The sequence below is a fragment of the Megalops cyprinoides genome, chromosome 14, assembly GCF_013368585.1.
Source record: "Megalops cyprinoides isolate fMegCyp1 chromosome 14, fMegCyp1.pri, whole genome shotgun sequence".
Taxonomy (NCBI): Eukaryota; Metazoa; Chordata; class Actinopteri; order Elopiformes; family Megalopidae; genus Megalops; species Megalops cyprinoides.
This window is the reverse complement of record NC_050596.1, coordinates 28,880,927-28,908,776: the sequence shown is the minus strand read 5'-3', so window position 1 is coordinate 28,908,776 and position 27,850 is coordinate 28,880,927. Positions and strand designations below refer to the sequence as shown.

General features: G+C 48.2%; 2 protein-coding genes across 5 annotated transcripts in view; one reads left to right on the top strand and one right to left on the bottom strand.

Moving 5' to 3' along the window:
* Positions 1-18,853, top strand: part of ppp1r9ala (protein phosphatase 1 regulatory subunit 9A-like A) — a 30,436-nt gene extending 11,583 nt beyond the window's left edge. Inside the window, exons 3-19 of one of the 3 annotated variants that reach the window (XM_036544809.1) lie at positions 3,052-3,184; positions 3,871-3,991; positions 4,677-4,781; positions 5,198-5,327; positions 6,472-6,627; positions 6,986-7,039; positions 7,191-7,420; positions 7,697-7,793; positions 8,102-8,246; positions 8,494-8,645; positions 9,198-9,513; positions 10,284-10,341; positions 10,447-10,518; positions 10,623-10,812; positions 14,674-14,790; positions 16,161-16,349; positions 16,854-18,853. In XM_036544809.1, coding sequence (XP_036400702.1) covers positions 3,052-3,184; positions 3,871-3,991; positions 4,677-4,781; positions 5,198-5,327; positions 6,472-6,627; positions 6,986-7,039; positions 7,191-7,420; positions 7,697-7,793; positions 8,102-8,246; positions 8,494-8,645; positions 9,198-9,513; positions 10,284-10,341; positions 10,447-10,518; positions 10,623-10,812; positions 14,674-14,790; positions 16,161-16,349; positions 16,854-17,012 — 2,424 coding nt within the window. In that variant the 3' untranslated portion in view covers positions 17,013-18,853. Of the gene's footprint in view, positions 1-3,051; positions 3,185-3,870; positions 3,992-4,676; positions 4,782-5,197; positions 5,328-6,471; positions 6,628-6,985; positions 7,040-7,190; positions 7,421-7,696; positions 7,794-8,101; positions 8,247-8,493; positions 8,646-9,197; positions 9,514-10,283; positions 10,342-10,446; positions 10,519-10,622; positions 10,813-12,110; positions 12,324-14,673; positions 14,791-16,160; positions 16,350-16,853 lie in introns of those variants that run through there. The other 2 variants (XM_036544810.1, XM_036544811.1) reach the window with 2 other exon arrangements.
* A 511-nt stretch (positions 18,854-19,364) lies between these two features.
* Positions 19,365-26,265, bottom strand: pdk1 (pyruvate dehydrogenase kinase, isozyme 1). 2 transcript variants are annotated; one of them, XM_036545225.1, is made up of 11 exons: positions 25,530-26,265; positions 25,189-25,330; positions 24,885-24,956; positions 24,592-24,776; positions 24,028-24,123; positions 23,378-23,455; positions 23,094-23,170; positions 21,988-22,086; positions 21,780-21,890; positions 21,232-21,345; positions 19,365-20,980 (listed from the first exon to the last, which is right to left on the bottom strand). In XM_036545225.1, exons 1-11 carry the CDS (start codon positions 25,636-25,638, stop codon positions 20,840-20,842), a joined length of 1,224 nt encoding a protein of 407 aa, XP_036401118.1. In that variant the 5' UTR covers positions 25,639-26,265; the 3' UTR covers positions 19,365-20,839. The 2 variants fall into 2 exon arrangements, with proteins under 2 accessions (XP_036401118.1, XP_036401117.1); XM_036545224.1 differs by lacking the exon at positions 24,028-24,123.
* Positions 26,266-27,850: the final 1,585 nt, after the last annotated feature.

Here is a 27,850-nt window from a genome sequence, read left to right as displayed (position 1 = left end):
TGTCAGCAGCATGTAATGCCCGCTGATCTCAGTACAGTGGCTGACGTGTCAGTAGTGTGTTATGCCCACTGATCTCAGTACAGTGGCTGACGTGTCAGTAGTGTGTTATGCCCACTGATCTCAGTACAGCGCTGACGCGTGATGAGTGTGGGTTAAGCAGAGCGTGTGTGAGTGTGGGGCTCCACCTCCTTCCTCTAGTCCTGACATGCACCAGGATCCGGAGACGGAGTGGAAATATTTACTACATTACGTCAGCTCTGTTTTACAGATGGAGCCCCGAGCCCTCTCTCTCTCTCTTTCTCTTCCTCTCTCTCTCTCTCTCTCTCTCTCTTCCTCTCTCTCTCTCTCTCTCTCTCTTTCTTTCTCTCTCTCTCTCTCTCTCTCACTCTCTCCCTCTCTCTCTCTCTCGCTTCCTCTCGCTCCCCACACTCCCAGCTCTGGCTCAGCCTCACCGCTTTCATTTTCCAAAAAAAGGTCCAACATCTGGGGAGCACTTGGAGATCACGACCTCGGTGAACTGCGCCGGGAGACGGATGAAATGAGGGCCAGCGAGACGCTCAGTGTCGTTAGGCCGCAGATTGGATTTGCCCTGGGACGGAGGGGATGAGTGGGGCTGCACCCAGCGGGGCTGCCACACAGCAGGGGAAGGGTTCTGTATCCTGCTTACTGCAGAGACAAAGCTTCTCACTGTTCATTCAGCTTTACTGTGGATGGGGCCGAGTGTGTGTGGGTATGAGAGCGTGTGTGTGTGTATGTGTGTGTGTGTGGTCCAGGGTGCAGGTGTAGGGATGGGTTTCCTTCTTTAAAGTGAATTCCAGAGATGGTGTCACTCCGATCTCTGAGCACGCTCGCAGAAGTAATACCCACTGCAGTCCGCAGGGCAAGCGCTACAATCACAGGAATGCATGAGGTCACAGCTCGCGCCATGTAAGGCAAAACTATTATTGTTATGATGTCATACGCGACCCCTGGCCTCCGAAACAGAGCATTACGAGGGGTAGTAGTGGGTTTATAGTCTCAGCTGTGACTCCCCCCCCCCGAGGTCCCGTTCTGTCCCGTACTCGGAGTCCAAACAAAGCTGGCTCTTCCCAGAACGGCCCCCCGTCTCATCATTCATTTAACTCCTCTTCAAAGTCTGTTTGAACAGAGGAGCCTCTATAAATATCTGCGCTGGAGTCAGAAATGTAGGGCACCGCGCGAGTCCCTTTTACGCCCCCCTCGTGGTTCGGAGGGAACAGCTCGGCTCCGCTGAACTGTAATGGGAAGAAAACGGCCAGAGGCCACGCTGTTGCCGGAGGCCCGACAGCAAAGGATGCTGGGAAGTCATCCCACCTCACCGTGGTTACCGACTTGCTGGCGCGACCGGCAGGCAGGACGCGCGCGTTTCACACAGTCCGGTGAGCAGTTCACTGAGCTGGAGCCGTAACTGTGGTGATGGACCGCGAGGAGCGCACCTTGGCGTTCGGCCCAAGGGACGTCAGGTGAGAGAAGGTGCCGCACCTGTAGCCGTAAATCTCCACGGAGGAACGGGCTCTGTGTGGAGCTGAAAGCAATGGGCTGCTGCAGGGGTGGAAATAACTCCCAATGCAAGGCAATTTGATCCATTCCAGGCCTTAGTAGGAGAAGGTGACAGATGTCTGTTGGCGGCTTCCTCTCAGTACATTGCAGTGTGGACAGCAGTGTGCAATAGTGCTAAGGAGACATGCTCTTTACCCAGAGGTTGCCAGCTCGATTCCCTGCTGGGGCACTGTTGTTCCACTGCTGTTGGACCATTGGGGAATCTCCTTAACCTGAACTGCCTCAGTGAATATCCAACTGTGTAAATGCAAACTCATAAAAATTGTGATTGATGCAAGACACTCTAGATCACAGCATCTGCCAAGCAACCATAATGTAGCACAGAAACCTGTGTTTGGAGTGGCTGAAACTGCTGTGCATGGAGAGTGTTATCTGTCCATGCTCGTTGGGACGGCCAGTGACGGTAGTGAGAGAGTTTGTGCTGGGGGAAAGCTGCGTGGCTCATGCCAGCTGCCATCTCAGGTTAGCGGTGAGGACTGAAAGTGTGGCGTTTCCACACAGCTGTGTCCTACTTCACTGGCCGCTCTGCTCTCCACCAGGGACCACATCGCCACCCGTAAACTCCGGCTGACCCTGCACCCGATCGCCGTTTCCACGCCCCGGGGGGGGGGCTGGGTGGGGGGTGATGGCGGGGGGAGAGGGGAGACTCAGACCCACGGGTAGTTTATGGATCGTTTAAAGCTTGATGAAACCTCGCTGTCCTCTAACAGTGCGCTGTTGTGGCGGTGTCACACAGCAGCCGGGCACCGCACACCTGCCCGCAGGTCTGTTTGAAGTAAACTCTCCGCGCTCCTCCCCCACAACAGTGCAGCACAATGGCCCCTTCTGCTTCAAACAGATGAACCGAGCAAACAGCACGCCAGCCCAACCCCTCCGGCCTCCAAAACGCACTTCTGAGTCGCGCATTCCTCGGGCCGCAGTGATTACAGGTTAAAAACCGAAGGGTCGCGCATCATCGGACCGCTGGCGCGGTGGACTGGCTGCCCGCTCTGATACGTGCTCACTGGGCGAAATGAATGCACAGCCAGTGAAATGAAGACTGTTTAGAGAAAGAGGGAATGGATGTGAACCATGTTACATCATGTTCTGTAATTCAGTACCAAGCCTGGAGCTCTCTTCTTCCTCAGGGTGAGACTGAGCTGTTTCCTCTGTAGCTGAAAACCTGTCTTGGCTGCTTTTCAGCATATAATGCACCCAGACCCACAATACCGTGACTAACACATATGTTGCGGTGGATACATGATACAGGTGTGTGGTACAGTTTGTGCTCAGTTGCTTTCAAACAGCCAGTAAGCAGTCCATGGATAATTGTGGAGTGCTAGGTCAGGGCGTTATTCTGCTGGTGTCGTTAGTGTAGTAGATTAGGCTACTGCAGGTGTTGGGGCAGATCCAGTCACAGAGGCAGCGTTGCTCCGTGGATGGTTCTGATCCGAGTGCAGTGGTTTGAGCGGCGCTGCTGTCCCTCCCCTGCAGGTTTTCAGCACCTACTCCAACGAGGAGTATGACCGACGCAACGACGAGGTGGACCCGGTGGCGGCCTCCGCCGAGTACGAGCTGGAGAAGAGGGTGGAGAAGATGGATGTGTTTCCGGTGGAGATCGAGAAAGGTGGGTGTCCCGCCACAGTCCCACCCCTCCTCAAACAGCAGACAGCGTTTTCTGGTCCCTTGAAATTCCTTGAGAACCTTTTCAGCTGGGATAGTCATCGAACAGTCGTGAAAAGCATTGAGATGTTCCAGCGTTCTTGAAGAGTCTTGGACACTTGTCCAAATCGAAGAAAAATGAATTGTTTTTACTTTTACAGTGAGTGAAATGCATACCTCTTCATTAACTGGTGTAGATTACTATCAGGGCCTGCAGTGTCAATGTGCTGATATTGCTGGTATATCACTCAACAGCTTGCGTATTAACTCCATTCCTGAGAGTCCCTGGGGAGTGGTGTTTGCTGACAGTTTGCCAAAGTGTGTATCAGCATAGACGCCAAACATTTTGAAAGCAGGCTGTCTCAAAATGAATTTTCCTTTGCAATGTCATCTTCAAAGTAGCCCAGTTTTAGGATAAATCCACTACTGCAGCAATTAAAAGTCCTTGAAAAATGTATGTTACTGAAAGTGTCTTTGAGAAGTCCTGTGCAATGGAACTGGTTTGCGTGTGACTGCTGAGTGAGTTGAACCCTGTGGCTTTACACCTCACTCTGACCAACCATGAGGAGCCTCATGGTCCCCTCACCCTGACCCCCACCCCTTCTTCCTCACATTCCCCTCTCTGACCACCCTCCTCTTCCTCACTTGCAGGAGACAACGGCCTGGGCATCAGCATCATCGGGATGGGTGTGGGGGCGGACCAGGGCCTGGAGAAGCTGGGGATATTCGTCAAGACCATCACGGAGGGGGGCGCGGCCCAGAGAGACGGGTGGTAAGGGCCGCCACTGCCACCTTCCTGGAGAGCGCGCTCCCCGTTTGACCCCTCCCTCCCTCGTTCCCTCCCTCCTCCGGAGCCAGCAGGCCGAGCACTCAGCCTTCCGGGGAAGCGGCGTCTGTTATCTTTTCCCATCGCGATGATCCGGAACTCCTTCCGACATGAGATGCCCCGCGCGCGCCCTCCGTACAGCTCCCCAGGGGGGGGTCCCGAAATGCCTTGTCTAAACAGCCGGGTGTATTAATACCCTGCAGTAAAGAGCAAAAGAAAATATGGGCAGCGGCTCCTCAGGGAGCGGAGCTCTCTGCAGGACTTCCAGCTTCAGAGAGCAAGGCTTTGTACTGCTCCCTGTGTCAGCAAATCAGATTTATCCATGCAAGTATGCCATCACGCTGAAACCAGAATTCGAACATGTAAATGTGTTCTGCTGTGCCAGGGGCGGTGTGGACTGGGGGGGCACATCATTTTGGGTGGGGAGGGAGGGAACTATTCAGCCAGTTTAACGGGGGGTTATTAGATGGCCAGATTGAAAGAGCCTAAGAAGGATTGGCCAGGACTTTTATGGGATCTTTACCGGCTGCAGTGAGTCAGGGTCTCAGTCTGACATCCTGCATGAAAAGACTGATAGCATCAGGCCTCCGCCCCCTCTCCCTCTGACCCGTGTCTGTTCTCTGCCCTCCAGGATCCAGGTCAACGACCAGATCGTGGAGGTGGACAACATCAGCCTGGTGGGGGTGACGCAGCTCTTTGCTGCCACCGTCCTGAAGAACACCAAAGGCACCGTCAGGTGAGCGCGCGCTTTCCCTCCTGGCCTGCCGCAACACGCCGCTGTCAGTGTCAGCCCTGCCGAGGCTGTGGTGGGCGGGCTCACGGAATGTGGGCGGTGAGGTCACAAAGGCTTTCATCCAATGGTTGGACTTGTCAGGAAATGCCTTGAAGAACGATGACACCAGCGAGCTGTGGCTTCCACAGTGTAAATCAGGGCTGTGTGTGCTCCGGGCTGGTTGAAAGGGAGCAGCCGTTACTGGTCTGTTTCAGGCCAGTGAAACGCACGTTCACGCACGCCTGGTGCGCACAGTACCGCGCTGATATTAGGAATGCACTGCACCGGGGGGACCAGGGGAAGGAAGTTTTCACCTTTGCTGCCACTGCTCTCTGTGCTGAGCCCTGAGCCCTGTCCTCCCTCCCTCTCTCTCCACACAGCTTTCTGATTGGCCGGGAGAAGCCTGGGACACAGAGTGAGGTGGCGCGCCTCATTAGTGAGACCCTGGAGCAGGAGAAGAACCAGCAGCAGCTGCGCATGGAGGATCCCTACGACCACTCCACAGAGGAGGTGAGCCAGCACTCACAACACTCACGACCACTCCACAGAGGAGGTGAGCTAGCACTCACAACACTCACGACCACTCCACAGAGGAGGTGAGCCAGCACTCACAACACTCACGACCACTCCACAGAGGAGGTATTTACAACACTCTGGCTCACAACCACTCTACAGCCCAGTTTACACTGGGTCTAAACAGCCCAGAGTAGGAGTATTCTGGGTTAGAGTGGGGTTTACACAGCGTATAGTAGGGGTACTTTGAGTTAGAGCGGGGTATACACAGCCCACAGTAAAGAGTACACTGGATAGGAGTTGGGTACAAATGGCCCACACCAGGGGAACTCTGGATGGGGTATACACAGCTCACAGCAGGGGGTGTGGGTGGGGTATACCCAGCCCAAAGCAGAGCTGGATCCGTTACACACAGTGAGCGGAAGAGCCACTCCCCGTCAGTGTGATTTTTCTGCAGCCTACAGCAGGAGATACTCCAGGTCAGCCTCGCCCTTCCCTTTTAAAGAAGCCCACATTATTCCAGGCAGGTGTTAGGCAAGCTCTGATTCAGCCTGCGCTCACACAGTCAATAACACGCTGAAGAAATGAGCAGCCACCACGTCGGCGTCGGCCGCAATTGTGCAATGTTTGCTTTTCAAAAGTGTTTCCAACCACCGGCCTTTATTTAAAGGGGAACTCAGTGCAAAGGACAACATGTTATAAGAAAGACAAAGTTAAATCTTTAGAAAGTGTTAAAAACAGCCATCCGAAGTGTTCACTGTGGAAGTAAATCTCTTAAGAGGGTGCAGTCACAGTCCCGTGTGGAGGCCCGCGCCTCGTCGGCCACAGTTTCGCAGTGACAAGTTGCAGCGTGAGGGTGGATTTTTGAACACCTCCCTGCACTGATAAGGAAAACAAAAGGGAAAACATCCTCGGTTCTGTGGCAGTGATTGTTTTTCCTTCAGCCGGGGCCTCCGCTCTGGCCTGAGAACACAATGATAAGCGGTGTGTAGTTTCTGTCCCTCAGGAGGCCCCCTGGAGTCGGGCTCGCTGGGTTAGGTGTGGGCACTCCGGAGGTGGTGAGATCATCGCTGCCCGCGGGCGTGTCCGCAGGGTGAGTGCGAGCTCAGGTGTGTGATTAGCCACCTTCCCGCCATTCCAGGACGAGCACTACGAGGAAGAGGAGGGGGAGGACGAGGTCCTGAGATCCAGCTTCTCGAGCAAGACGACGGCCGACATACTGGATCTCCCGGAGAGCGAGGACATGTTTCTGCCGTCCAACATGGATTCGGCGCACCTGGGATTCAAATTCAAAGAGGTACTTCTAACAGCCACACCTTCTCCCTGCAGAGGCCCGTCATCTAAACTCATCTAGAGTCTGATGCTGACACGCTGTCTAGGAGTGAAAGATGACAGGTGTTACAAGAACTACTGTGTAAAATAGTATTGTAGGCTTTGTTGCTCACATGATTTCAGCAAGCTTCACAGTATATCGGTATGGTCAGATCTTATGCGAATACTTAGTTAATGAATGAAAGGGTAATATAATGGGCACACTCATGTCCAAGACCCGAATAATATGTCACTATTTGACATATAGAGTACATTAATACATATACTTCTGCTGTGTAATATAATTCTTTTTGCTTTTGTACTGTAATTCTGCTCCCCAACAGCTCCAGATGAAGCACAGCATAACCACAGCTGAACTCAGCCAAGTAAAGGAGAGGGTAGGTCAATCTGGAAGCCTCTTTTAAATGTAGCCCCTCTGTAAACTCCACTGGGTAAACAATAAAGGGATCGGGCCTTTTCACTGGCAGTATACGGACTGCCGCAGCGGTTAGCCAGCGGTTTACACTCTGCTCTCTGACCGCTTCACAGCTGAGGGCGTCGGAGGAAAGCAAAGCATCATGGGAGTCGAAGCAGGCCCAGCTGCAGCAGGACCTGGAGGAGACGCAGGAGAGGGTTCAGAAGCTGGAGACGTACTGGCTGGAGGCGCAGGAGCTGTGCAAAACGCTCAACGAGCACCTGACGGAAACGCAGAACCAGCATGAGGCCCTCGACAAGAAGTACAACAAGGCCAAGAAGCTGCTGAAGGACTACCAGCAGAAGTGAGTCCTCATTGCGAGGGGGAAGTCGCACTCCAGGGGTTTTTCCTCTTTAATATATTCATTTTAAAAACTTGGCCACGTCTGACACACTCAGCCGCACTCAGGCTGGTTCTGCTGCCTTTTTTTTTCCGGCTGACCTGAGCTTCCCCGACTCTTTCAGCAGAGTTAAAGTGACTGACACCCACTGCCAAGCACTGCATCCCTTAAATATTCACCTAATGAAATGTTGTTTTTCCATCCTTTGCCATGCCTAATGGCTTCTTACTCTGTTCCCAGGGAAATCGACTTTGTGAAGAGGGAGGAGGAGCTGAAACGAGCTCTGGATGAGCAGGAGAAGCAGTACAAGGAGCAAGTGGAGAGCCTGATGGAGAGGGTAAGACCTGAGGGAAAGGGTAACTCTGAAGCATTGTGGGTAAAGAGTCAGGATTCACACTGAAGCATTGTGAGTAAAGAGTCGAGTCAGGATTCACACTGGAGCATTGTGGGTAAAGAGTCAGGATTCACACTCACACATTGTGGGTAAAGAGTCAGGATTCACACTGAAGCATTGTGGGTAAAGGGTGAGGATTCATACCGAAGCATTGTGGGTAAAGGGTGATGTGCCACAGTGATGCACTGTGGGTAAAGGATGAGGATCCGCAGTGATGCATTGTGGGTGACAGCTCTACTCTCTCTCTGCAGATCGCGGTGCTGGAGGCCAGAGCCCCCTCAGAAGAATGTGCAGAGTCCCCCTCCCGTCCGGACTCTGTGGGAGAGAGAAGGCTGAGCAGTCCGGAACCTGGAGAGCTGGTCAAGGACACGCAAACGGCAGACACCTTGCTGTCAGGTAGACATCTAATCATTACACATCTAATCATCATTGGTGGAGCTACCATGAGTTTTCAGTTCACATTTTGCCACCTGTTAGGGTGGAGTGGTTCATGAGTGCTTGCAGACCAGCTCCCATGGAGTCAGGGTTTCCACGTTCTGGCTGGCTCAGGCAGAAAGGGGATTTTCCAGAACGCCGTGTCTGTGTGAACAATACGCCACTGATTCAGAGAGCCGTAACAAGGCGTGCTTTGGCTCCTCCACAGATGCCGACTGGGGCGATGCCGTCCCCGAGACGGAGCGGCTGGACACCAGCGCGCACCGGGCCAAGGGCCAGCTCGCCCAGAAGGCCAAGCGGCAGCCGCCGTCACGCAGCAAGCTGAGGGAGACGTTCGGAGCGCCGGCCTGCCCAGCTCCGGTGAGTCCGGGACCCGCCCCCCCCTCGCACCCGCGCTCTCCTCGGCCAGCCCGTCTGATTCTGGAGGGCTTCGTACCGGGCCGGTCTCTGGGCCGGATGATCTTTCCCTCACCTCAGTGTGTGCTGTACTAGCATCTACCTGTCTGTCATCTCACCTCAGGCAGGCAGCAGTGTGGCCTAGTGGTACAGAGCAGGGCTTGTATCCAAAAGGTCGCTGGTTCAATTCACTTCTGTCATATACTTTGGCAAGGTACTTGACCCACAATTGCCTAAGTAAATGTCCAGTTGCATAAATGCATAAAATTGTAAGTCGCTCTGGATAAGAGCGTCTGCTAAATGACAATTATGTAACGTAACCTGTGGAGGAGAATGTGGGGTTATGCACAGGGTATGCAGAGACAGGGGCTGGCAGGCTGTATAAGTGAATAACAATGTAAAAACTGTAACCTGTGTAAGTCGCTCTCAATAAGAGCGTCTACTAAATGATGATAATGTAATGCAATATAATGAAGGGGCAGAAGTGACCGTCTTGCTCGTCCTGTCGTTCTCCAGGAGAACGAGGAAGAGGAGGCCCCCGGGGAGGAGTCTCCCCGAAGGAGGCGGTCCATCCAGGAGAGCCTGTCCCTGCCTGTGCCCATGCTGGGCAAGAGCGAGGCGCCCGAGCCCGTGGGGAGCCCCAGGGTCCGGGCGGAGCTGTCTGCCTCACCCTCCCTCCCGGTGCAGACGGGCCAGCAGGGGGGCGGGTCAGACAGCGGCACCAGCCCCACCCTGACCCCGCCCAAAGACACGCCCTCCCCGCACTCTCCCTCCGGCTTCCTGCGCAACGTCAAGAAGAGGGAGTCCAAGGGGAAGGGCAAGGAGGCCAAAGGTGCGCCCCCGTCTCGAAAAATCTGCCCATCAGGGACCCATGTCATTAGGCGTTAGCAGTGGCCAGCCCTGAACAGCACTGGGCTGCTGCAGTCACACAGCAAAGTCATTTTAATGCAAAGAAGTGACTGTTAGCATCCTCATGTAGAAGTGACTGTTAGCATCCTCATGTAGAAGTGACTGTTAGCATCCTCATGTAGAAGTGACGGTTAGCATCCTCATGTAGAAGTGACTGTTAGCATCCTCATGTAGAAGTGACCGTTAGCATCCTCATGTAGAAGTGACCGTTAGCATCCTCATGTAGAAGTGACGGTTAGCATCCTCATGTAGAAGTGACTGTTAGCATCCTCATGTAGAAGTGACTGTTAGCATCCTCATGTAGAAGTGACTGTTAGCATCCTCATGTAGAAGTGACGGTTAGCATCCTCATGTAGAAGTGACTGTTAGCATCCTCATGTAGAAGTGACTGTTAGCATCCTCATGTAGAAGTGACTGTTAGGATCCTCATGTGTTTTATTTTCAAGAGTAACAGCTGCAAGGTTACCTGTTTGAAATAATATTCTGAAGGAAGTGGAAGGGAATTTGTGCCATTAACAGTTACTGGCCACATGAAACAAGATGGTGTAACAGCTAAATGTTCTGACTCTGAAAAAAAAAAGTGTCTGGTTTTTTACCTCATGAGAGCAGTGTTCTCCTGTAGACACACACCAGGTATAATACACTGTAATTCTGTTTCTCTGGAAGTGAAATGATCCATTTTTTCCCTTGTAGATGATACAAACGACACTTCGTCCACAGGAAAACCAAAAAGACGATTCCCTGACTTTGGGTAGGTCACTGTAAGGAACTCCTGTGATTGGATGATGGATGTGTGCCAGTTAACACTTTCGTAGCTCCAGCCCTGCTTAACTTCAAATGCTTTGCCTTCTGACAGCGGCCTCCGAAAGTCCGGCGGCAAAGGGAAGAAGCATGACAAGGAGTCAGTTCGAGCTTCTCTGGACAGCAGGTGGGGTCACGTGACTCTGTCACGTGTGCTGCTATCACTCACGTGTTAAGAGTGTCGTCCAGTTAGAATAATGGCTGGCGCTCACTGTTTCTCCAAACCGTCAGGGGGTCGGCGGACTTGCTGGAGGAGTCTGGGGGGAACCTGTCCCCCTCGGAGTCTGTGTCCTCCATCCCCACCTGCATGCCCTTCTCCTGGTTCGGGGACCGGGACAAGGAGCCCTCATCTTCCAGCAGCAGCCTGCCCTACACGGCCACCGAGACAGGCATCGAGCAGAGCCAGGACAGGAAGCACAAGGTGAGCGCCGGTCCGGCCTGCGGGGCCACAGCTTCGGTGTGGGGCCACCTCCTGCCACTCGCAACACTTCTCAAACATTCATTCATCATTCATTGGAAGGAATGCGATTTTTCCCGCCCCGGGGAGTAAGAACGGACTGCCTCTGCTTTAATGGAACAAAGTGAAAAGCGTTCTCTCCCTAAAAGGTGTCGGGGAAGGACTGTGGAACCCCCGCCTCGCAGGGGAAGAGTGTGAGTGTGTGAGTGTGTGTGTGTGTGTGTGTGTGTGAGACAGAGAAAGAGAGGGAATGGGAATCAAACAATGCTGTTCCCTCACTGACCACAGCTCCCTGTAGCAAGCAGAAGAAGAGAGAATGAAGTCATTGATAACATGAACACACACACTGTAAGATTCATCTTTTCTATAATCAGTCTGACCACATTTATGAACCAACTGCAGTGTCACCCTGTGTAGACACAGGGGTTGCTCACTTCAGTCCATCCAGAGACAAAGCAGATCGCACAGAAAGCCAGTCCAGCACACGTCATGCTTATCGTGGGGGTTTGAATACCTGAAAATGTTGCCTGTTTTTGGAAATGGTTCATTTTTGCCATTAACTGCGTCATGGTTGCAGCTATCAGACCGAAACCGCTGATAGCGCAGGATGTTTAGAGGATGGCAGTGGATTACGAGGCGGAGTGGGAAGTCTGTCCTGTGTCAGCCAGCTGACCTTATTCAGCCCCTTCTGGCTGCTTTTGCGATGTGTCAGCCAGCGATAAGCCGCTGATTCACCACCCAGCAGCCCCCTCTTAAACTGGCCTCTTTCTCCTCTGGGGAAAAACAAAAAAACACGCCGGCCTAAAGACACGCAGTAGCCAGCAGGTTTCGGAGAGTTTCAGGACGGTTAGTGGTTAGCGGTTAGCATTATCAGCGTCCCGGGGCCTCCGGCACGGTCAGCCGTCCCCGACACAGGACAGGCGGCCTGGCCTGCACGCGGGGGAAGAGCAGGGGAAGGAGCCGCGACCCTCTCAGCGGCTTAGCGGGCGGGGAATTAATCCACGTCAACCACATCTGCTCACACGGTCCGGACTAATTCACACCCTACAACCCAAGATGCCAGCACCGCAAAGCCGTTGCCACGCCTCTGCCCACGCTGGCGGGGGCCCCTCTGTAATTCAGCAGCTCGTTAAAGTGCAGTTTAGACTCACCCCGGGCTGCCAGTGTGTACTGCAAGTGACCCGCTACGGTTTGCAAAATTGCAGGGACCCATTCGAAGCGCATGGGTGGCCTTTCTCACTAACAATCCTTCTTTCAAACAGACAAACCTCTCCTGGTCCTCCTTATTCAGTCGCTCGTTAGACTTGGTACAGTATAAACCTCTATTCTCCCCTCTTCCCCACCCGACTCTCTGAACCCTTTATAATTAGATAGTTCTGTAGATGCTGGTTAACTAACTTTAACATTGTAGTCTAGCAATGGTTAGTTCCCCTAACTACCAGAGGTGGAAAACCCCGGCTTCAGAAAGTAAAAGTCCTGCCACGTATTTGTTCCACCCATGCACTACACCAGCTGAATTTAATTAGCACAACTCTTCAGCCAGGTAGATGAGCTAATCAGTGAAATCACCTTGTTTAGTGAATGGTTAGAACTCATACATGGTAGGACTTTTACTTTCTGAAGCCGGGGTTTTCCACCTCTGCTAACTACTAATGCAGAGAGCACTGTGTTTTGTGTGTCTGTTTTGTGTGCCATTCTATGTTTGTGCACTAGTACAACAAATCAGGAAGCAGCATAAGCTTGATTTTTTTTTTCAGATTTTAATATCTTATAAATGAGCATTAGTTTTATGCAGTTAACCGTTTCATTAACCCTACCTTTTCTACAATCAAGTTTATGCCTCTTCTGACTGAATGTTGCACACACTAGCACTTGCAGTAGACTGTCCATTGTGCTACTTATAGCATAGCACTGAAGCAGTGGTTCATAGTCTAGTTTTACTTTAAGCTTAAGCACCCCATAAAGAAGGAAACGGCCTTTTTGGAGATGGAAAGATAAATGGGAGTACCTGCTGGAGTTTTACTAAGGCTTTGGGCATGGGTTTCTTTGTAGTTCTTAAACATATCTGCCCGTTTCTGTCCTTGTGCTCTAGGTCAGGGGTCATTAGCTTTTTGCCATTGTCTGGAAGTTGGCATGTTCTTGCGGTCGGACCGATTATATATTAAATTGTGATATGCACTGCAAACTAAGTGCACCTGCCGTATTCATGCATTAGACAGGGAGCAAGTCTTGCCCCTTGCTGTGATACTGCATCAGTAGTTCCATAGCCAGATATGCTGATTTTTGAACAAGGCCTGATACACTTCACGCAAGTGTTAAGCTTATTTACAATAATGCAGCAGCATTCAGCTCTGAATGTAATGTGTTACATTATTACATTATGGTCATTTAGCAGACCCTCTTATCCAGAGAGACTTACATCCTAGATACTGTATTTACTGAGGCAGTCATGGGTTAAGTGCCTTGCCCAAGGGCACAACAGCAAGGAATCAAACCAGCAACCTTTCAGTTACGAGCCCTGCTCCTTAGCACCACACCACACTGCTGCCCAACACTGCTGCTGTGTTGTAGCACATGCTTAGCTGTAGCCGTATCTGTAGTAGCTGTAGCGGACGTTTCTGTAGCCTAGTCCTTGTCTGTACTGTAAGGTAACGTAACGTAATGTAATGTAATGTAATGAATCCCAGGCTCTCCAGCTGGCCCTGCTTATTGTGTGTGAAGTGTTTCTCACAGCCCTTAGCACGGTCACAGTTTGTGTTTCACTCAGCGGATCACAGCTGACGGTAGCCCGTCCACGGCAAACACCGCCCAGCACTCACAAGAGCAGTGAAGCTAGAAAGCCGGCAGCTCTGGCCACAAAGCCCCCCACCCCTTGTGTGAACAAACACTTCCCCGCGCTCGCCTGTGGGAGACGGAGGAAAGCGCCGAGCCAGGACCTTGAGGAGCAGGTGCCGTCGCTGACCTTGCCTCAAAAGACAAGGCCTCCACTTCACTGTATTTTTAGATACGTCGCTGCCTCAGACCCTCTTTCATTAATGGAGATGGTCTCTTAAAGGCAGAAAGTGGAAAACATACTGCTTTACTGAGCAAAAATCCCTCAGTATGTAAATGCAGAGAGGATAAACATAAGGCATAAGGATTTTGAGGTCATTTGAGAGTCAACCAGTAGGCTTTACATGGGGCAACCAAATGAGCTGAATACGAAACCAGTTTTTTCCAGAGGCAAGTGCATTGCGGAAGTTTTTGTTTAAAATGAAAAAGGGGTGTGGTCAGCTGCCGATTACTTTCACAAGGAATGGCCGATGAAAGTATTTTTAAATGATGCCAGTTTTGACGCATGCTGTTATCTTTTAGCCATTTATTTGCAAGCTTGTGTTTGATCCTGATCCTAAGGGGCCAGCTTGTTTAGCCTGTTTGGTGTTTGGGGTAGTAACAAATGTATCGCCCCTTTGGCCAAGGAAAATTCCAGTACATTTACAAGTTAGACAATAACTTTTGAGACTAAGAAAAATTCCTGTTTACCGCACTGCCGATAGTATTAATTATTACAGTGGATCTTGAGCATGATTTGATGTACAGTTAAATGTCAAAGAGCATTTTGTTCACATGGAGCGTCACAACGTACACTTCACGTCAGACGTTCCCTTGTCAGTTTGTACACCTGAGAGCCCGTCGTTCATTGGCATCACCTGCATTCCATGTTGTTGCAAGTCTCCACCCCAGATACCAGCCCTGTTAGAGCCCTAGAGCCAGTGAGTGAGTAGCAATGGCATGCTCCCGGTGTCTCTGTCCACTTAATGTGTTCCTTGTCTCCGCTTGTTCCAGAGTTTGTCTGTCATAGATGATTCAAACCCTGGAAGTCCCAGTTCGGACTTGACAGGGCTAGTTGCGGAGCCTGCTCTGTCCGGGCGCTCGCATACTTTAACCTTCTCTTCCAACGAGGTGAGTCGCGCCCGGTCGGCGCTCCGCCATCTGTGTGACGTTTTTTTCTGTGTGTTTCTGGCCTTAAACGCGCCCCGGGGCGGTTAGCTGCCTTCCCGCCGCGGAGCAGTAAGCATGCGCTCCCAGCGTCCTGCTGCGATGGCTGGCCCCCGAATGCGGAGGAGGAGAGAGGGATCGCATGCGTGTGACGGAGCTTCCGCGGGGCACGAATGCAGTGGGGGGGGTGGCCTAATTCGGGCCCTCGTTAGCGAGGATAGCCAGTGCCTGCTCGTGGCGCGCCGGCCGCTGCCTGCACTCCTGTACACGGTCCTGTCTCAGACAGCACGCCAGTCTTTCACTTCCTGCGTCTGTGTTATGTTCCTGTGACCCCCCCCCCCCCCCATCTCCGTTACATAAGTGTCTCTGTCTCTCGGCCACATTGCTGTCATGTCTGTAATCTCTGCTTGTTAGCCTCTGCCTCTTCTGGCTCCCAAAGGCGGGGGGGGGGGGGGGGGGGGTCCAGCAGCTTAGCGCTCAGAGTGTGTTGCGAAAGGCCAGCCTCATACCTTTGGCAGGTTGTGTAACTCCAACACAGGAAAAGCTGAAGAGGCAGGTAAGAGTTAGTGGGGGCATGAGAGCACGGGAGAGCGAGAACCTGCTCTCTCTGTAACCGAACCCCCATTTAAATGCTCGTTCCAGATCTTTTACCTGCTCCGTTTCACATCTTCCGCCCCTCGCAGCACTGCAGAAGATCCAGCCCCCTGACACAGCTTTTATTACAATAACACCCTTTCAGCTGATCTGCTTCAGATCTGCAAAGTGCATCTTGCATGTTGCTTTGGAATGGGCAGATTAGGAGATTATGGAATGTAGAGTATAAGTATACCATTTCCAGCTGTCATTTAGCAGGTTATTCATTTTCATCCTACTCAGTAACTCAGTGCTTAAGTATTCATATTCAATTTCCTATACCAATGTTGTAACATACAAATATGTTATATAATGTACATTAATGTAGCCCAATATGTATTTGCTATGTATGGTTGTATTTTAACTCCAGTAGCTGGTTCAGTGACTAATTTGTTTTGATGATATATTATTACGATTTATTGATAACCGTTTGTTTGATGTGAAAATGTTAATCAGAAAATACCACTGCTCTTTACTGCTGTCTAAAATTATTTAAAATAATTTAATTTCTGATCAAAAGTTGGCTGGTGTTTGAGTGCTTTGTAGTTCAGACATGCTCCCCATGGTTGAGTACACAGTACTGCGGTTACAGTCCAGCAGCGTTACCTGCGGGACAGTCACATGACCCAGCATGACTGAGCAGGGAGAGCCCGAGGAGGAGGGACAGAATGAGTAACACCTCTGTGTGTGTGTGTGTGTAGACTTTGGACGATGACCCGGTCCCCACGGGGAAGGAATACCAGTGGCAGAACCGCCCCATCTCCGAATGGACCAATCAGCAGGTCTGTCACTGGTTGATGGGCATGAACATGGACCAGTACACGCCCGAGTTCACAGCCAAGGGCGTGGACGGACAGCAGCTTATGCACCTGGACAGCGACAGGCTCAAGGTAAAAGAACACTACTGTGTTCCACTGGTGCTCGGTAAAGCTGTCAGATCTCATATTGGCACAGTGACGCTGTTAACAGTGGCTAAGACTTTGAAGATTTATTTTATGACTTCAATGTTATGGACTTTATCCTAACTTTTTGTTTAGTGTGCAGTTTAAAGTGGGCAAGGGATGGGCATGTTTGTTTCAACTCTTCCTAAAATATAAAAATGTGTATCACTCCTCAGGATCTTTCTAAGAGGTGTAAGCAGGTCGGCTAAAACAGAAATGTTTCAGTGGCCTTGACTGCCACCTACTGGGCAAAAAGGTGTATATATGAATTCAGAGCATGTTACTCTTATATCCCTGTTTCACAGTTCAAGGTTACTTTTGCAGTGTATGAAAGGGCCAAGTGATTAAAATGACAACGCATTATGAGTAAAATGCTGGAAGGTTTCACTTGAAAGAGCGGCGTACCCGAACTCGGCCTCCAGCGGAAACCTGCTGAAATCTCTCCCTCCGCAGGCGCTGGGCGTTTCCAGCCAGAGTGACCGTGCCACCATCAAGAAGAAGCTGAAGGACATGAGGAAGGCCCAGGAGAAGCTGGAGAAGCAGCGGGAGAAGAAGGAGAAGGAGGCGAGGCGCAGCGGGAAGCTGCCGGCCAGCACCGACTCCATCTGCTGAGCTTCACATGGGGGGCGGAGTCCTGCTCCCGGCTCCTCCCACTGTCCCTGACCCCGCCCAGCCGGTACTGTCACATCCAGCCACTCTGCTGCTCCAGGCAAACTCATACATTACTCACACACTACTCTTAAACCACTGCTGAGCAGATGAAAACCACAACAGGAAACACCTCCCTCCAGAATGCTTTTTTTTTTTTTTTTTTTTTTTAATTCCTCTGTGGTATTGATTGATGGTCCTATACTAAATGCTGTAAATTCTAGAGCAGCTTCATTTTAATGCATTTTAATCGAGCCTGCCTTCATGCTATCGCAACACGACGACGTCACTGCCAATACAAATCAGAGCATGGCCACTCAAGACTGTTAACTGACATCCGACAATGTTCGCCCCTCCACTCGGCTTTCGGTACCCCCAACAGCTGTTGAACTCGGCTTTGTCTTTCAAGTTGCACAACACCATAGTGTTGACTTGGGCACAGTGAGGTCCTTGGCTGTAGCTGGAGTTGGTGGGGTGGACAGAGAACAGCGAGAACATCCAGGACATGGGACTGACTGCCTCGCAGCCTTAAGTCCTCTACAGACTGCAGTGAAACCTAAATGCAAAGAAAATGTATATCTACAGCTTACATCACTATAGCTATTATATGCAGACATTTCATTACTCAAAGGGAATCTGAAGATTTGATTGTAGTTGCGTACACGCCAAACACGTGCTTAGTGTAGTCCTCGAAATGATTTTTTTTTTATGTTTTAGGTGTCGATTTTACTTTGCCACTGTAAGGATGAGAAAAGTGATACCTCCTTCTCAAAGGTGTTTTAGAAATGAGTCACTAGAGGATCTCGCTCATGGTTCCCCACACAACTGTAGGGTGAAATGAACACTGCTTTTTTTTTTTTTTTTGCAAGAATCATACCTGTAGACATGTACAGCTCTTTTCATACAGGAACTTTGTACAGTTGAGATAAAAGCACTATATTGTCTTTTAAGCTACAAAAGGTGACAAGGTTTTAAATGTATAAATAAAAGGTTTTATACATGTTTGCGTATTAACTGCATACATTTTTTTTTAAAAAAAGAAAAATTTCATATGATTAGAGTTTAAGCATTTAGGTGAACATTTTCTACTAAGTAGAATTAGCCAATAGTACGGGACCACTTTTGCAAAGGAAAGCGAAGTTTACAGGGTGTGGCTGTGATTTTACTGCTGACTGCACAGGGAGAAGGACAGTAGGGGTTAGACGTGTTCTGTGGTCCAGTTCAACAGGGGAAACCAGTGTCTTTCAAGGCTGACATGGGCCATGGTGACCCACTACATGCACTCCTGTTGATCGGGGGGGGGGGGGGAGTGCAGACAGGGGTCTGGAAGAATTATGATGCAGATTAATTAAAATGTTAAGATTAAGGTGTGGCATTCCGCCTCATTCCTCACATTCGACCTGATCTTTAGGCCTGGAGCGTTGCAATCGTGACCACGGATCCTGCATCCCTGTGTGCCCCGTTGAATTTTTTCTTTGTGAGATAGAACTGATTTCTCTGTATCGTTTGATCAGACTGAGCATCAGATTTTTTAATAAACATTCAGACAAAGGGATTGTGCAGTAAGTCCCACAGGTCTGGTGAGAAGAGCCAGACCCCTGTGATGATCCCCGTGGTAAATACTGTACATGCAGCACAAATAAAACTCCTTTTCTTGTATTAAGGCATGCCGCTTCATCTGTGTGAACTTCTTGCTGTATAAAACATAAGACTTTGTATTATGCCCGACCTGGGAATTGGACAGGACACACAGAGGAAGTATAATTCATTGTAAAAGCTGAGGATCAGCGCCAACACTGCTGTTCTACCCCCCCCCCCCCCCCCCCCCCCCATCCATCCATCCATCCATCCATCCAATCACCCTCAAAACACACACACACACACACAAATAGATACTAACTTTCATCCAGACACCACAAGCTGCCGTAGATAAAACTGACCTCAATTCAGAGCATACCTCCTATATATCAACAAGCCAAAGTCATCATTTGGCAGTTTATTTCACAACATCTCTCAAAAACAAAGCGCAATAAAGTGGGGCACCGCAGACCCTCGATTCAAGAAAAAAAACAAGAAAACCGACAGGGAAAAAAAAAAAGATCCGAGCGTCCTGCAAAGAGCCCGTATCTCACATTCACATGCAAGGCCGTAGCTCGACCACACAGGAACACGCAGGCTTATGCGTGGGACAGCTCTGTGGGACACGATCACAGGGCTCTTCACATTCACATGCAAGGCCGTAGCTCGACCACACAGGAACACGCGGGCTTATGCGTGGGACAGCTCTGTGGGACACGATCACAGGGCTCTTCACATTCACATGCAAGGCCGTAGCTCGACCACACAGGAACACGCGGGCTTATGCGTGGGACAGCTCTGTGGGACACGATCACAGGGCTCTTCACATTCAGCCTTTGCTCGTCTCAGTAGTTTGTGCCTAAGTGCTGTGTTACCATGCCCTTTAATTTCCTGTGCAGGTTTCTCCCACAACTCAAACACCTCATCCTGTTCTAAATTTGTGAATTTGTACCATCTCTGACCCGTTTAATTACTGTATTGTAGGTGTACTCGGCCCCCTTGTTTCCAGGTATGGCGTTAAATACTGGAAGCCAGGTTTTGAAAACCATATAATAGTCCCTGAATTTTAATGGTCACCAAATGTGTCAAATTGACATTTGTGTGCCACAAACACGTGGTACTGGCATATGCAGAATGTGGTCTTGCCACACCACCAGCTGGCACGACTACAAGTAAAATTATGAAACGCTGCCGTGTACGGCATATTTGGAATCATCCCTTATGGTCCGATTTTTGTTCTACGCGAATAATACATTACGAATTGGTGTAACTCGCCTGCGTTTTTCTAAAAAGCAGGAACATATTAGAGAAGCTGCACTTTAAAAACAGGCTGAAGGATACTAAGTACGGCGTGTGAAAATACACACAAGGTACCCAAGTCTTGCTGCTCCTGTTATATACCAGCATTAGCATCTTCATTTTGAGTAGCGACTCTAGCACGCTAACGAAGCCTGAAAGGGTGCTCTCTCTGGCCCTTTCGGTGCACACTGCTGCCTTAGAGACGACAACATTTGGAGGAAACCGCGTCTGTTTGTGTCCGTTCTTCCAAACTGATCATCCACAAGCACTCGAACATGGGAACGGACCTATTTGGGCTGCAAGTTTGTAACATTTATCCATTTAGCCATTTGCTGCTACAACACTGCATCCTGCCTACAGGTGGAGCTGATGCATGAGCCACCTAAAATGTCTAAGTAGATGTGCAACTTAATTTCATTCAGTCAGATTTTCCAGCTACTGTCTACTACACCAGGCCTGGAAAGTAACACCGCATTATGGAATATCTTTAAAAAAAAAAAATCAAACTCGTAAAAACCGACCGGCTTAATATTAAGACAACACTTGAGAACATAAATTGTTCTTACCAACATAAGAAACGTTGGTACTGTTTGATTTAAACCTGCATTTTCAAAAGCATTCCACAATGTAATCAGCGCATTTAAAGAAAAGGAAAAAAAAAAAAAAAAACAGTCACAGCAAATGCTATGGAAATTCTGCTGAAGCGTATGGCACTAGTACATTAAACCTGTCGCTTAAAGCTTATTTTAAAAAAACCAGTAGTATCCTATCCGAAAGCGAGCTGGTGGATTTGACCTTTGTTCGATGTGGAAAAATACTGACACACGAGCATGGATTCCTCTTGGTTTGGCACTCTGTGCCCCAACCAGAGAGTCCCCCGCCTGCCGTGGCCCCCACCCATGGCGTCTCTGACGCTAGAAACTGCGGAAGGTGGTCATGTCCTTAGGCTCTTTGCTAGGTACGCACCAGTCATCCGCCTCGTGCATAGTCTTGTAGTGTCTCCAGGCAGACTTATTGTAGACTGGGAGCCTCTCTATAGACTCTGTGGATAAGGCCTGCAGTGTGAATAAAGGAGAAATAACGCATAGTAACATCAAAGTGCAATCAACGAAGGTGCGCATATTTTTAGGACTACAAGCTGCAACAGACGCCATTGAAACGGTTTCGTTTGTTGGGAAATTTGGGAATTTCTGTTTAACTGCAAGATGAATTCCTCAACTGATCTTAACAAGCATGTGAAATGTGCCAATAATAACAATAACAACAACAACAAAAAAATATCTATGCATTTCCTTGTGTGACTCACCCGGATGTATATCACGGCATCTGTGCCGTATCCCTCCAGGGAATACAGTTTCAAATCCCCTTGAAAGTACTTGGCGTACAACCGAGAGATGGGCAGACCATAACCGTACCCAGCCTGCAATTATTCAGGAGGGGAAAATAAAAAACACACAGACGCACAACTGGTTAGACCGCCGCTGACTCCTACAGTTCCAACTCCAACTAACTAAACAGGTCTTAGCCATTTGGAAACTTATCTTATGCATGCATGTGGGAATAATCATGATAACCTGCTCCAGTCATGCCCCGTAGCCATTCCCTTGAATCCTTGTGGTTACATAATTGTCATTTAGCAGCTGCTGTCCTCTGGAGCAACTTACAATTTTATCCATTTATACAGGTGGATACTGATGCAATTGTGGGTTAAGTACCTTGCCTACACATAGAACAACGGGGACTCGAACCAACAACCTTCTGGTTAGGAGTCCTGCTCCTAACCACTACGCCACACTGCTGCCCCAGTACTGTATTGTATAGGAGACTGGCTGAAAGTGCGGGGGCCCTACTTACCAGGGGAGTGGCCCTTGAGGTCTCCATACGTGGCCGAGGGGCGGTGGAGTAGGTGTAGGTGAACAACCTGTCAATCTTCCTTAAGGGGACACCTCCTCCGCGGTCACTCACCTGTAGAATCAGGGGCATGAAAATCAACCAGTGAGCATGAGTACCCCCGAAGACTGAAATCGGAGGGACATGTCCTGGCCCCAGGACGCCGGCTCACCTTGACAGTCAGGTCCTCCGTGCCCAGTGCCACTTGGACGTGGACAGGAGGGTACTCCAGGGCATCCCCACAGAGCTCCATTGTGGCCCTCATGGCATTCTAGAGGCAACAGCCCCAACACTACATGGGTTAGACCGTCTCCACTGCACAGAACTACAGCCTGCACCTCACTCCTTTAGCTGCAAGACCCAGATTTTACATGAGTTAAAGACTCCACATATTATTTGTTTCTCTAGAAAGCAGAAGTTAAATGAGGTGCTACACATTGTGGTAGGGTTAACATTAAGCCTGGAGCCTGGTCAACCAAAAGGGAAAGGTTTTAAAAACAGAACTAGTATGATGTCTCAGCAAAATGCCGCCCAAGGTAAATTTTAGCTTTTGCAAAAAAAGACCCAGACCAAGTGAAAAAACATATAAACAATCCCTTTCCTTTTACATTTTAAGGTGTGTTACACTGGAGCCTATATTTTTAACTCTACATTAAAACTGCATGTTAAACAACCGGAACTTTGCAGCTACAACTGTTACTGGGAGAGGATTTCTGGAGGAATATACATGGCTTATTCAGACCAGGTCTTACCATGCGGACATATGATTGCTCTCCTAACTGACTGGGTTTGACTGCTCTGTTAACTGAACTCTGACCTAGATCTGGCACCTTTGACAGCTAATCATCTCAAGGCCCTTTCTGAAAGACATTTGTTGACGTAACTAGGTGCTTTTGTGGTGACAGAGAGGCACTAGTCTAAAGCCATTTAGCATATTTTGTTTGCATGACCACTCTTGCAAAAAAGAGACTCACAGCATATGATGGACAAGAGATGCCAAATCCAGAACACTGTTCAATTAATGGTTCAATAAAACCTTACAGATTAATAATTCAGATGGACACAGTGGGTCAAGAACCAGTAATGGGAGACACTGCTATAATATATCTGTCGTCTAGGTCGCCTATGATATTGTAATATACAGTATAAACAAGTTTAGAGGCAGACAATACTTAGAGAGACTCCACTGAAGACTGTACATTTTAACCATTATGCTGCAGAAGACAGAATAGACACAGTGTGAAATGAAGTTTAAAAAATATATATCACAAAGCATACCTTAAAAAGTTCAAATACCATGTGGTACAGGTGGGAGGGTACATACACCACCGTTATTGGCTTTCCTTTATCCTTCACTGGGAAAACATGAAAATGTACATGTTATTACTTTCCCCACTCCACTAGTCTTTTCCCATAATTCATAAAAAAAAAACACAGTTAGCATTTCCCATTAACGCTATCCAACGTGATTATCACTGACCAGAGTTCATAATGAAAAGCCTGGGACAGTAACATTCAAAGCAGACCACACTGACACACACAGATAATGTGTTTTGTATTACCGTTGAATTCTTCCAGCACCAGCTCTGGCGAGTTCATGTAATAGAGATCACAGAGTCGTCTGGCATTTTCATACGCATCTGAAAGACAAGGCACAGCTTTAGTCCATTTGAAATGGACAGCGTGGTGTACTGTCATGTGCCATGGGTTCGTGTTTTAGCGACTCTGTTACTTCCAATAAAAGAGAATCATTTCATGTGGCCAAAAATCCATTAACTCCATGCTTGTTTCACAGCAGTGATTTCAGCACAGAAAAATGGGAGCAGATTTAAATCAATGTGATATTACGCAATGCCTTCTGCCTACCGTCTCCCCCTGATAAATACGCCATACTGTGTCAGAGCTGTTAACCCTACGCAAACCCCCCCCCAACCTGGAGGACCAGTTGCTATGCATTTATGGGGGCAGGGACGCAAAACTCTGTAAGGGTCAAATACAAACTGGCCCCGCAAACCCTAACATACGCCACACGGGCTAAATAATGACAGCTGATGCACACAGACTTTTGGCTTCGCTATTAGAAGAAACCCGTGTTTCCCTTCTTCATGGCGCCAAAGAGTAGAAAGAAAGAAAGCGTGTGTTCTCCACTCCCCCCGCGATCCGCAGGTACCCATGTCTTATCAAGGTAACCTGGGCAGGGCCGGGAGCTCACCCTTCACCACCTCCACCACGCGGCAGTGCGGGTCGATGCTGCCAATCTGTTTCGGGTGGGCGGGGTTAACTCTGACCTTTCCACCGAAGAGAAGCGCTGCAGGATAAAAGCATAACTAAGTAACTAAAAATACAACAGAGCTTCTGCCATATGAAAAGTTATGTGCTAGTCATAAAGATGATTCAACTGTATGATAAACTACATCAACATGTCCAGGTAGAATTCAAATTCAGTTTTTTTATTTCAGCACCAGTATTGCTCTGGAGTCTCAAAATATTAAAATTTGTATCCAACTTGTGAAATGCAAATAAAATTATTTTGGAACTGATACCACAGAAACCAGTTTCCAGAAATGACACTGAACAAGACTTACTGGTTCACAATGACTACTGAAAATGCTAAAACAAGAGCACTCTACTGTAGAAAGGGACAATTATGCAACATCCTCCCGTGCTGCAGGGCACGAGGAATCTACATCTGATGCACTCTAAGATGCAACCTACACCACGGTCTAGGCAAAGATCATGTCTGTCTTACGGCGGGAGAGACTGAACAGGAGCTTACTGTGCTGGTTCAACAGCATCCTGATGGATATGCGACTCATGTAGAAGCGGTCCAGGAAGTATTGCACATTCTGGCTGGTGACCGGGTCCGTCCCGTAGGCCTCCTTATACTCCACCACACCTTGGGCCATAGTGGGGACGACGTCATTGTGTCGGTTCCGGATCTTTATCACAGCGTCAGTGAAACTGGGCCAGACATAAATGAGCGTGGGTCAACGTTACAGAGCTCAGCGTTGCACAGAAAAAGGTCCAGGTGCGCTGAAGGCCACGTGGTGAAAACATGCGTCTACTTACTCATAAGTGACTTTCTCGTCGTCTGCGTTTTTATCCTTAAACTCAAGGATCTCCTGCAGACTCTGCGCATACCTGAACAATACAATTATAAGACACGGCATTACGTATCTGCATGTGGACGTGAAAAAAAAAACTGCGCAAAAAATGCAGTAGCTACACGAGAAAGCTTCCCAGTTAAAGAAGCTCACCTGTGGTTTACCACTCTGCATGTGGTACAGATAGACTACACTTTCTGTACGGTTTAGTGCCCTAAAGGTAGACACGTGTAAGCCATAAACACAAACAGACCAACGCACAAACTCACCAGCTCTGAACCAGGCGAACAGATGGGGTCTTTAACAAGTTGTCCGGCAGCAAGTTTATTTCTTTCATTATGTTAGCCAACCTTACGGGAAGTTCTTGTCTCAGGAATACAAACGACGTTCTTTCGCATGCATTTTCGGACCCTGCAAGTGGACAATGACACAACTCAAAAATCTATTTTGTGAAGCAATTTGTCAGAAAGCCATTTTATCGACAGTACAGTATCCAAGTTTATTCAGGAGGGCAGCGAGCGATGACATTTGCCTGCAAGCTAGCTAAACAGAAGACAACGATACAACTTTAGCCAGCTCGCTAGACTAGCTAGTTGGTAACTCTACTCACCAAAATCCAGAAACTGTTTCATAGAGAGAGGTGAAGGAGAAAATCTGGAATAGTAGTCGATGTGCTTCCCAATTGAGCAGTTTTTCATCAAAAACCGTAAAAGCCTCATGATGAGAAATGTACAGTAGCTAGCTTCCTAGCTAGATGGCTTTTACGCTCCTGGAAAGCACAATATAGCTAACTTGCTAGCAAGCTAATTAGCTACAACCTTTAGCTAGCTAGCAAGCTATCTGCCTAGCTAGCTAACAATATGCATCAGGTTCACTACTCCGAAGGTCCCACAAACACTATCCATATCTGTCACTACAGAAACGACAAAACAAAAATCTATTTTTCCTGCGTATGTTATTGTGAAGGTAGTCAACAAGACTCGCTAATTAGCTATCTTGAGAGACGCGCCAGAGCGAGCGACCCAATCTGACACCGTTGCCTTTCTAGATATCTGGCTAACTCGACAGCAAACTGGCTAATACATTCGGCTCCGTTCCACTGACCCAGTTAGCCAGGTAGCTAACTGCTGTCCTTTAAATAAATTAGGCTAAATTAAAATGGCAAGATTCATACGTGCTGCATCTGAACATTCATCTGTGTCTGTCGCGAAATAGTCAACAAAAATACTGGCACGTATATCGCGGACCGCTAGTGAGGACGACCTTGATACTTTCTGCAAATAATAATTAATTTATTGTAACGAGTTAGCCAGCTAAGGCCTAGCAGGTTTATGTGCTAAAATTGAATCCTCGCATACTGGCGTTTTTCATTGGGTCTTGCTTGTTGTCAATAGGGTTTTAGGTTTACGTCACCGCAAATGGGAAGTTTGGGGAGGTGCAAGCGTGCATTCAAAGATGTAAACAACACGGTCCGATTCTCCTGCTTGATAAACATTGAGCATGCCGCCCGAAAGTTACACAATCAGATTTAATTAGTTAAATAACAATCCAGTCCACTCAGGTGAGACAGGGTAGGCCCAGAACTGTCCCCCAACTGATACCGTCTCATAAATTCATGGGATAATTTGCATCTACTCTTCGCTATTAGGATTCATTCAGGCTCGTGCAAATTAATTAAAATACTTACATGCTTTAAATTATAGCTTTTAGCTATGCTCTGATTGTATCGTGTAATTTCAGTTGGCTTTTTAAAAAACCTTGCATTTACCATACATTTTCCCTCTTCAGTTTGTGGCCTACTTAATTTGATGCTTTTGTCCTTCAGATTGCATCAGATTGTTTTAAACTATACTGAATTACTATATTAAATAAATTACTGTTTTGATGTGTGATTTGTCTGCAACCTTTTGAATTCAGAATTTTTCAACTGCATTTTTAATGTTATATTCATTATAAGATTAAATGCATTGTAAAACTCTTGGATTAAATGATTCCAAAACGTTACAATGGTAATAGTAGTACCAATAACGCCTGGAAGTTGAAGGCAAGGGGCCAGCAAGGTCAAAAACACAATGAATGGTTTCCTTACAGCAACGGCTTCCGTAATATGATTTACAACCACCATATTCAACCCCTCTTGGATGTTAATACGGTTATAGAATATAATTCCATTCAATTGCTTATGAATAACGGCAGGCATTACAGCTATTTCATAATTACGTAGACCACTATAGGTGGATTTTGAAATCATTGCTACAGGCTAGAATTGCTCGGAAGGGTACCTGTTTTGATCAATTCCGACGCGGTCTGTGCGTAACTTTTAAAGGTGAGCCTCTGAAACACAGATTAGTGAAGGTTTTAAGGTAATACGTGAAGCATTACAGAAGATTGAACTTCTATTCGTCAGATTGAAAATAACTGCAATAACATGTGAATTACCTTTAAAAAGAGCATCCTAAACCAAATTTGTGTGAAACCTATGTGGATACATTAAACGCATTTTTAAAGTGAAAGATGGCGGAAAGATCAGATATGGCGGGAAAATCGGCACGGTGACCGTCGTAAGTTCAAACGAAAATGTTCCTTGTGACATGAGAAATATGTGTGAAATTTTCTATGTCTTTAATTCACACGTCAAATAGAGTATTTATACATTCCATATCCTATGATCCCATTTAACCTACTGATACCAAATTTGTTATGATGACACCTCGTAATGGTCTGTACAACAATGTTTTGTTCATGCAATTTTCATAATTTCACCCATCAATATAAACCTCCCATTCTGTGGACAAATCAATGTTTGAAGGCAATTATTATTTCAATATGTCAAAGGAGTAGGAAGAAATGCTTATTTTTGAAAAACACAAAATTGGTGGGAAACATATCGTATGACACGCCTCCTATTTCCATTACAAAAAGTTCCTTTTG

Coding starts and splice junctions, on each gene's coding strand:
- pdk1 (XM_036545225.1), bottom strand. CDS start 25,638: ATGAGGCTTTTACGGTTTTTGATGAAAAACTGCTCAATTGGGAAGCAC. Junction 24,777..24,884: donor GACGAGAAAGTCACTTATGA/GTAAGTAGACGC, acceptor TGTCTGGCCCAG/TTTCACTGACGCTGTGATAA. Junction 20,981..21,231: donor ATGCCGTGATATACATCCGG/GTGAGTCACACA, acceptor TTCACACTGCAG/GCCTTATCCACAGAGTCTAT.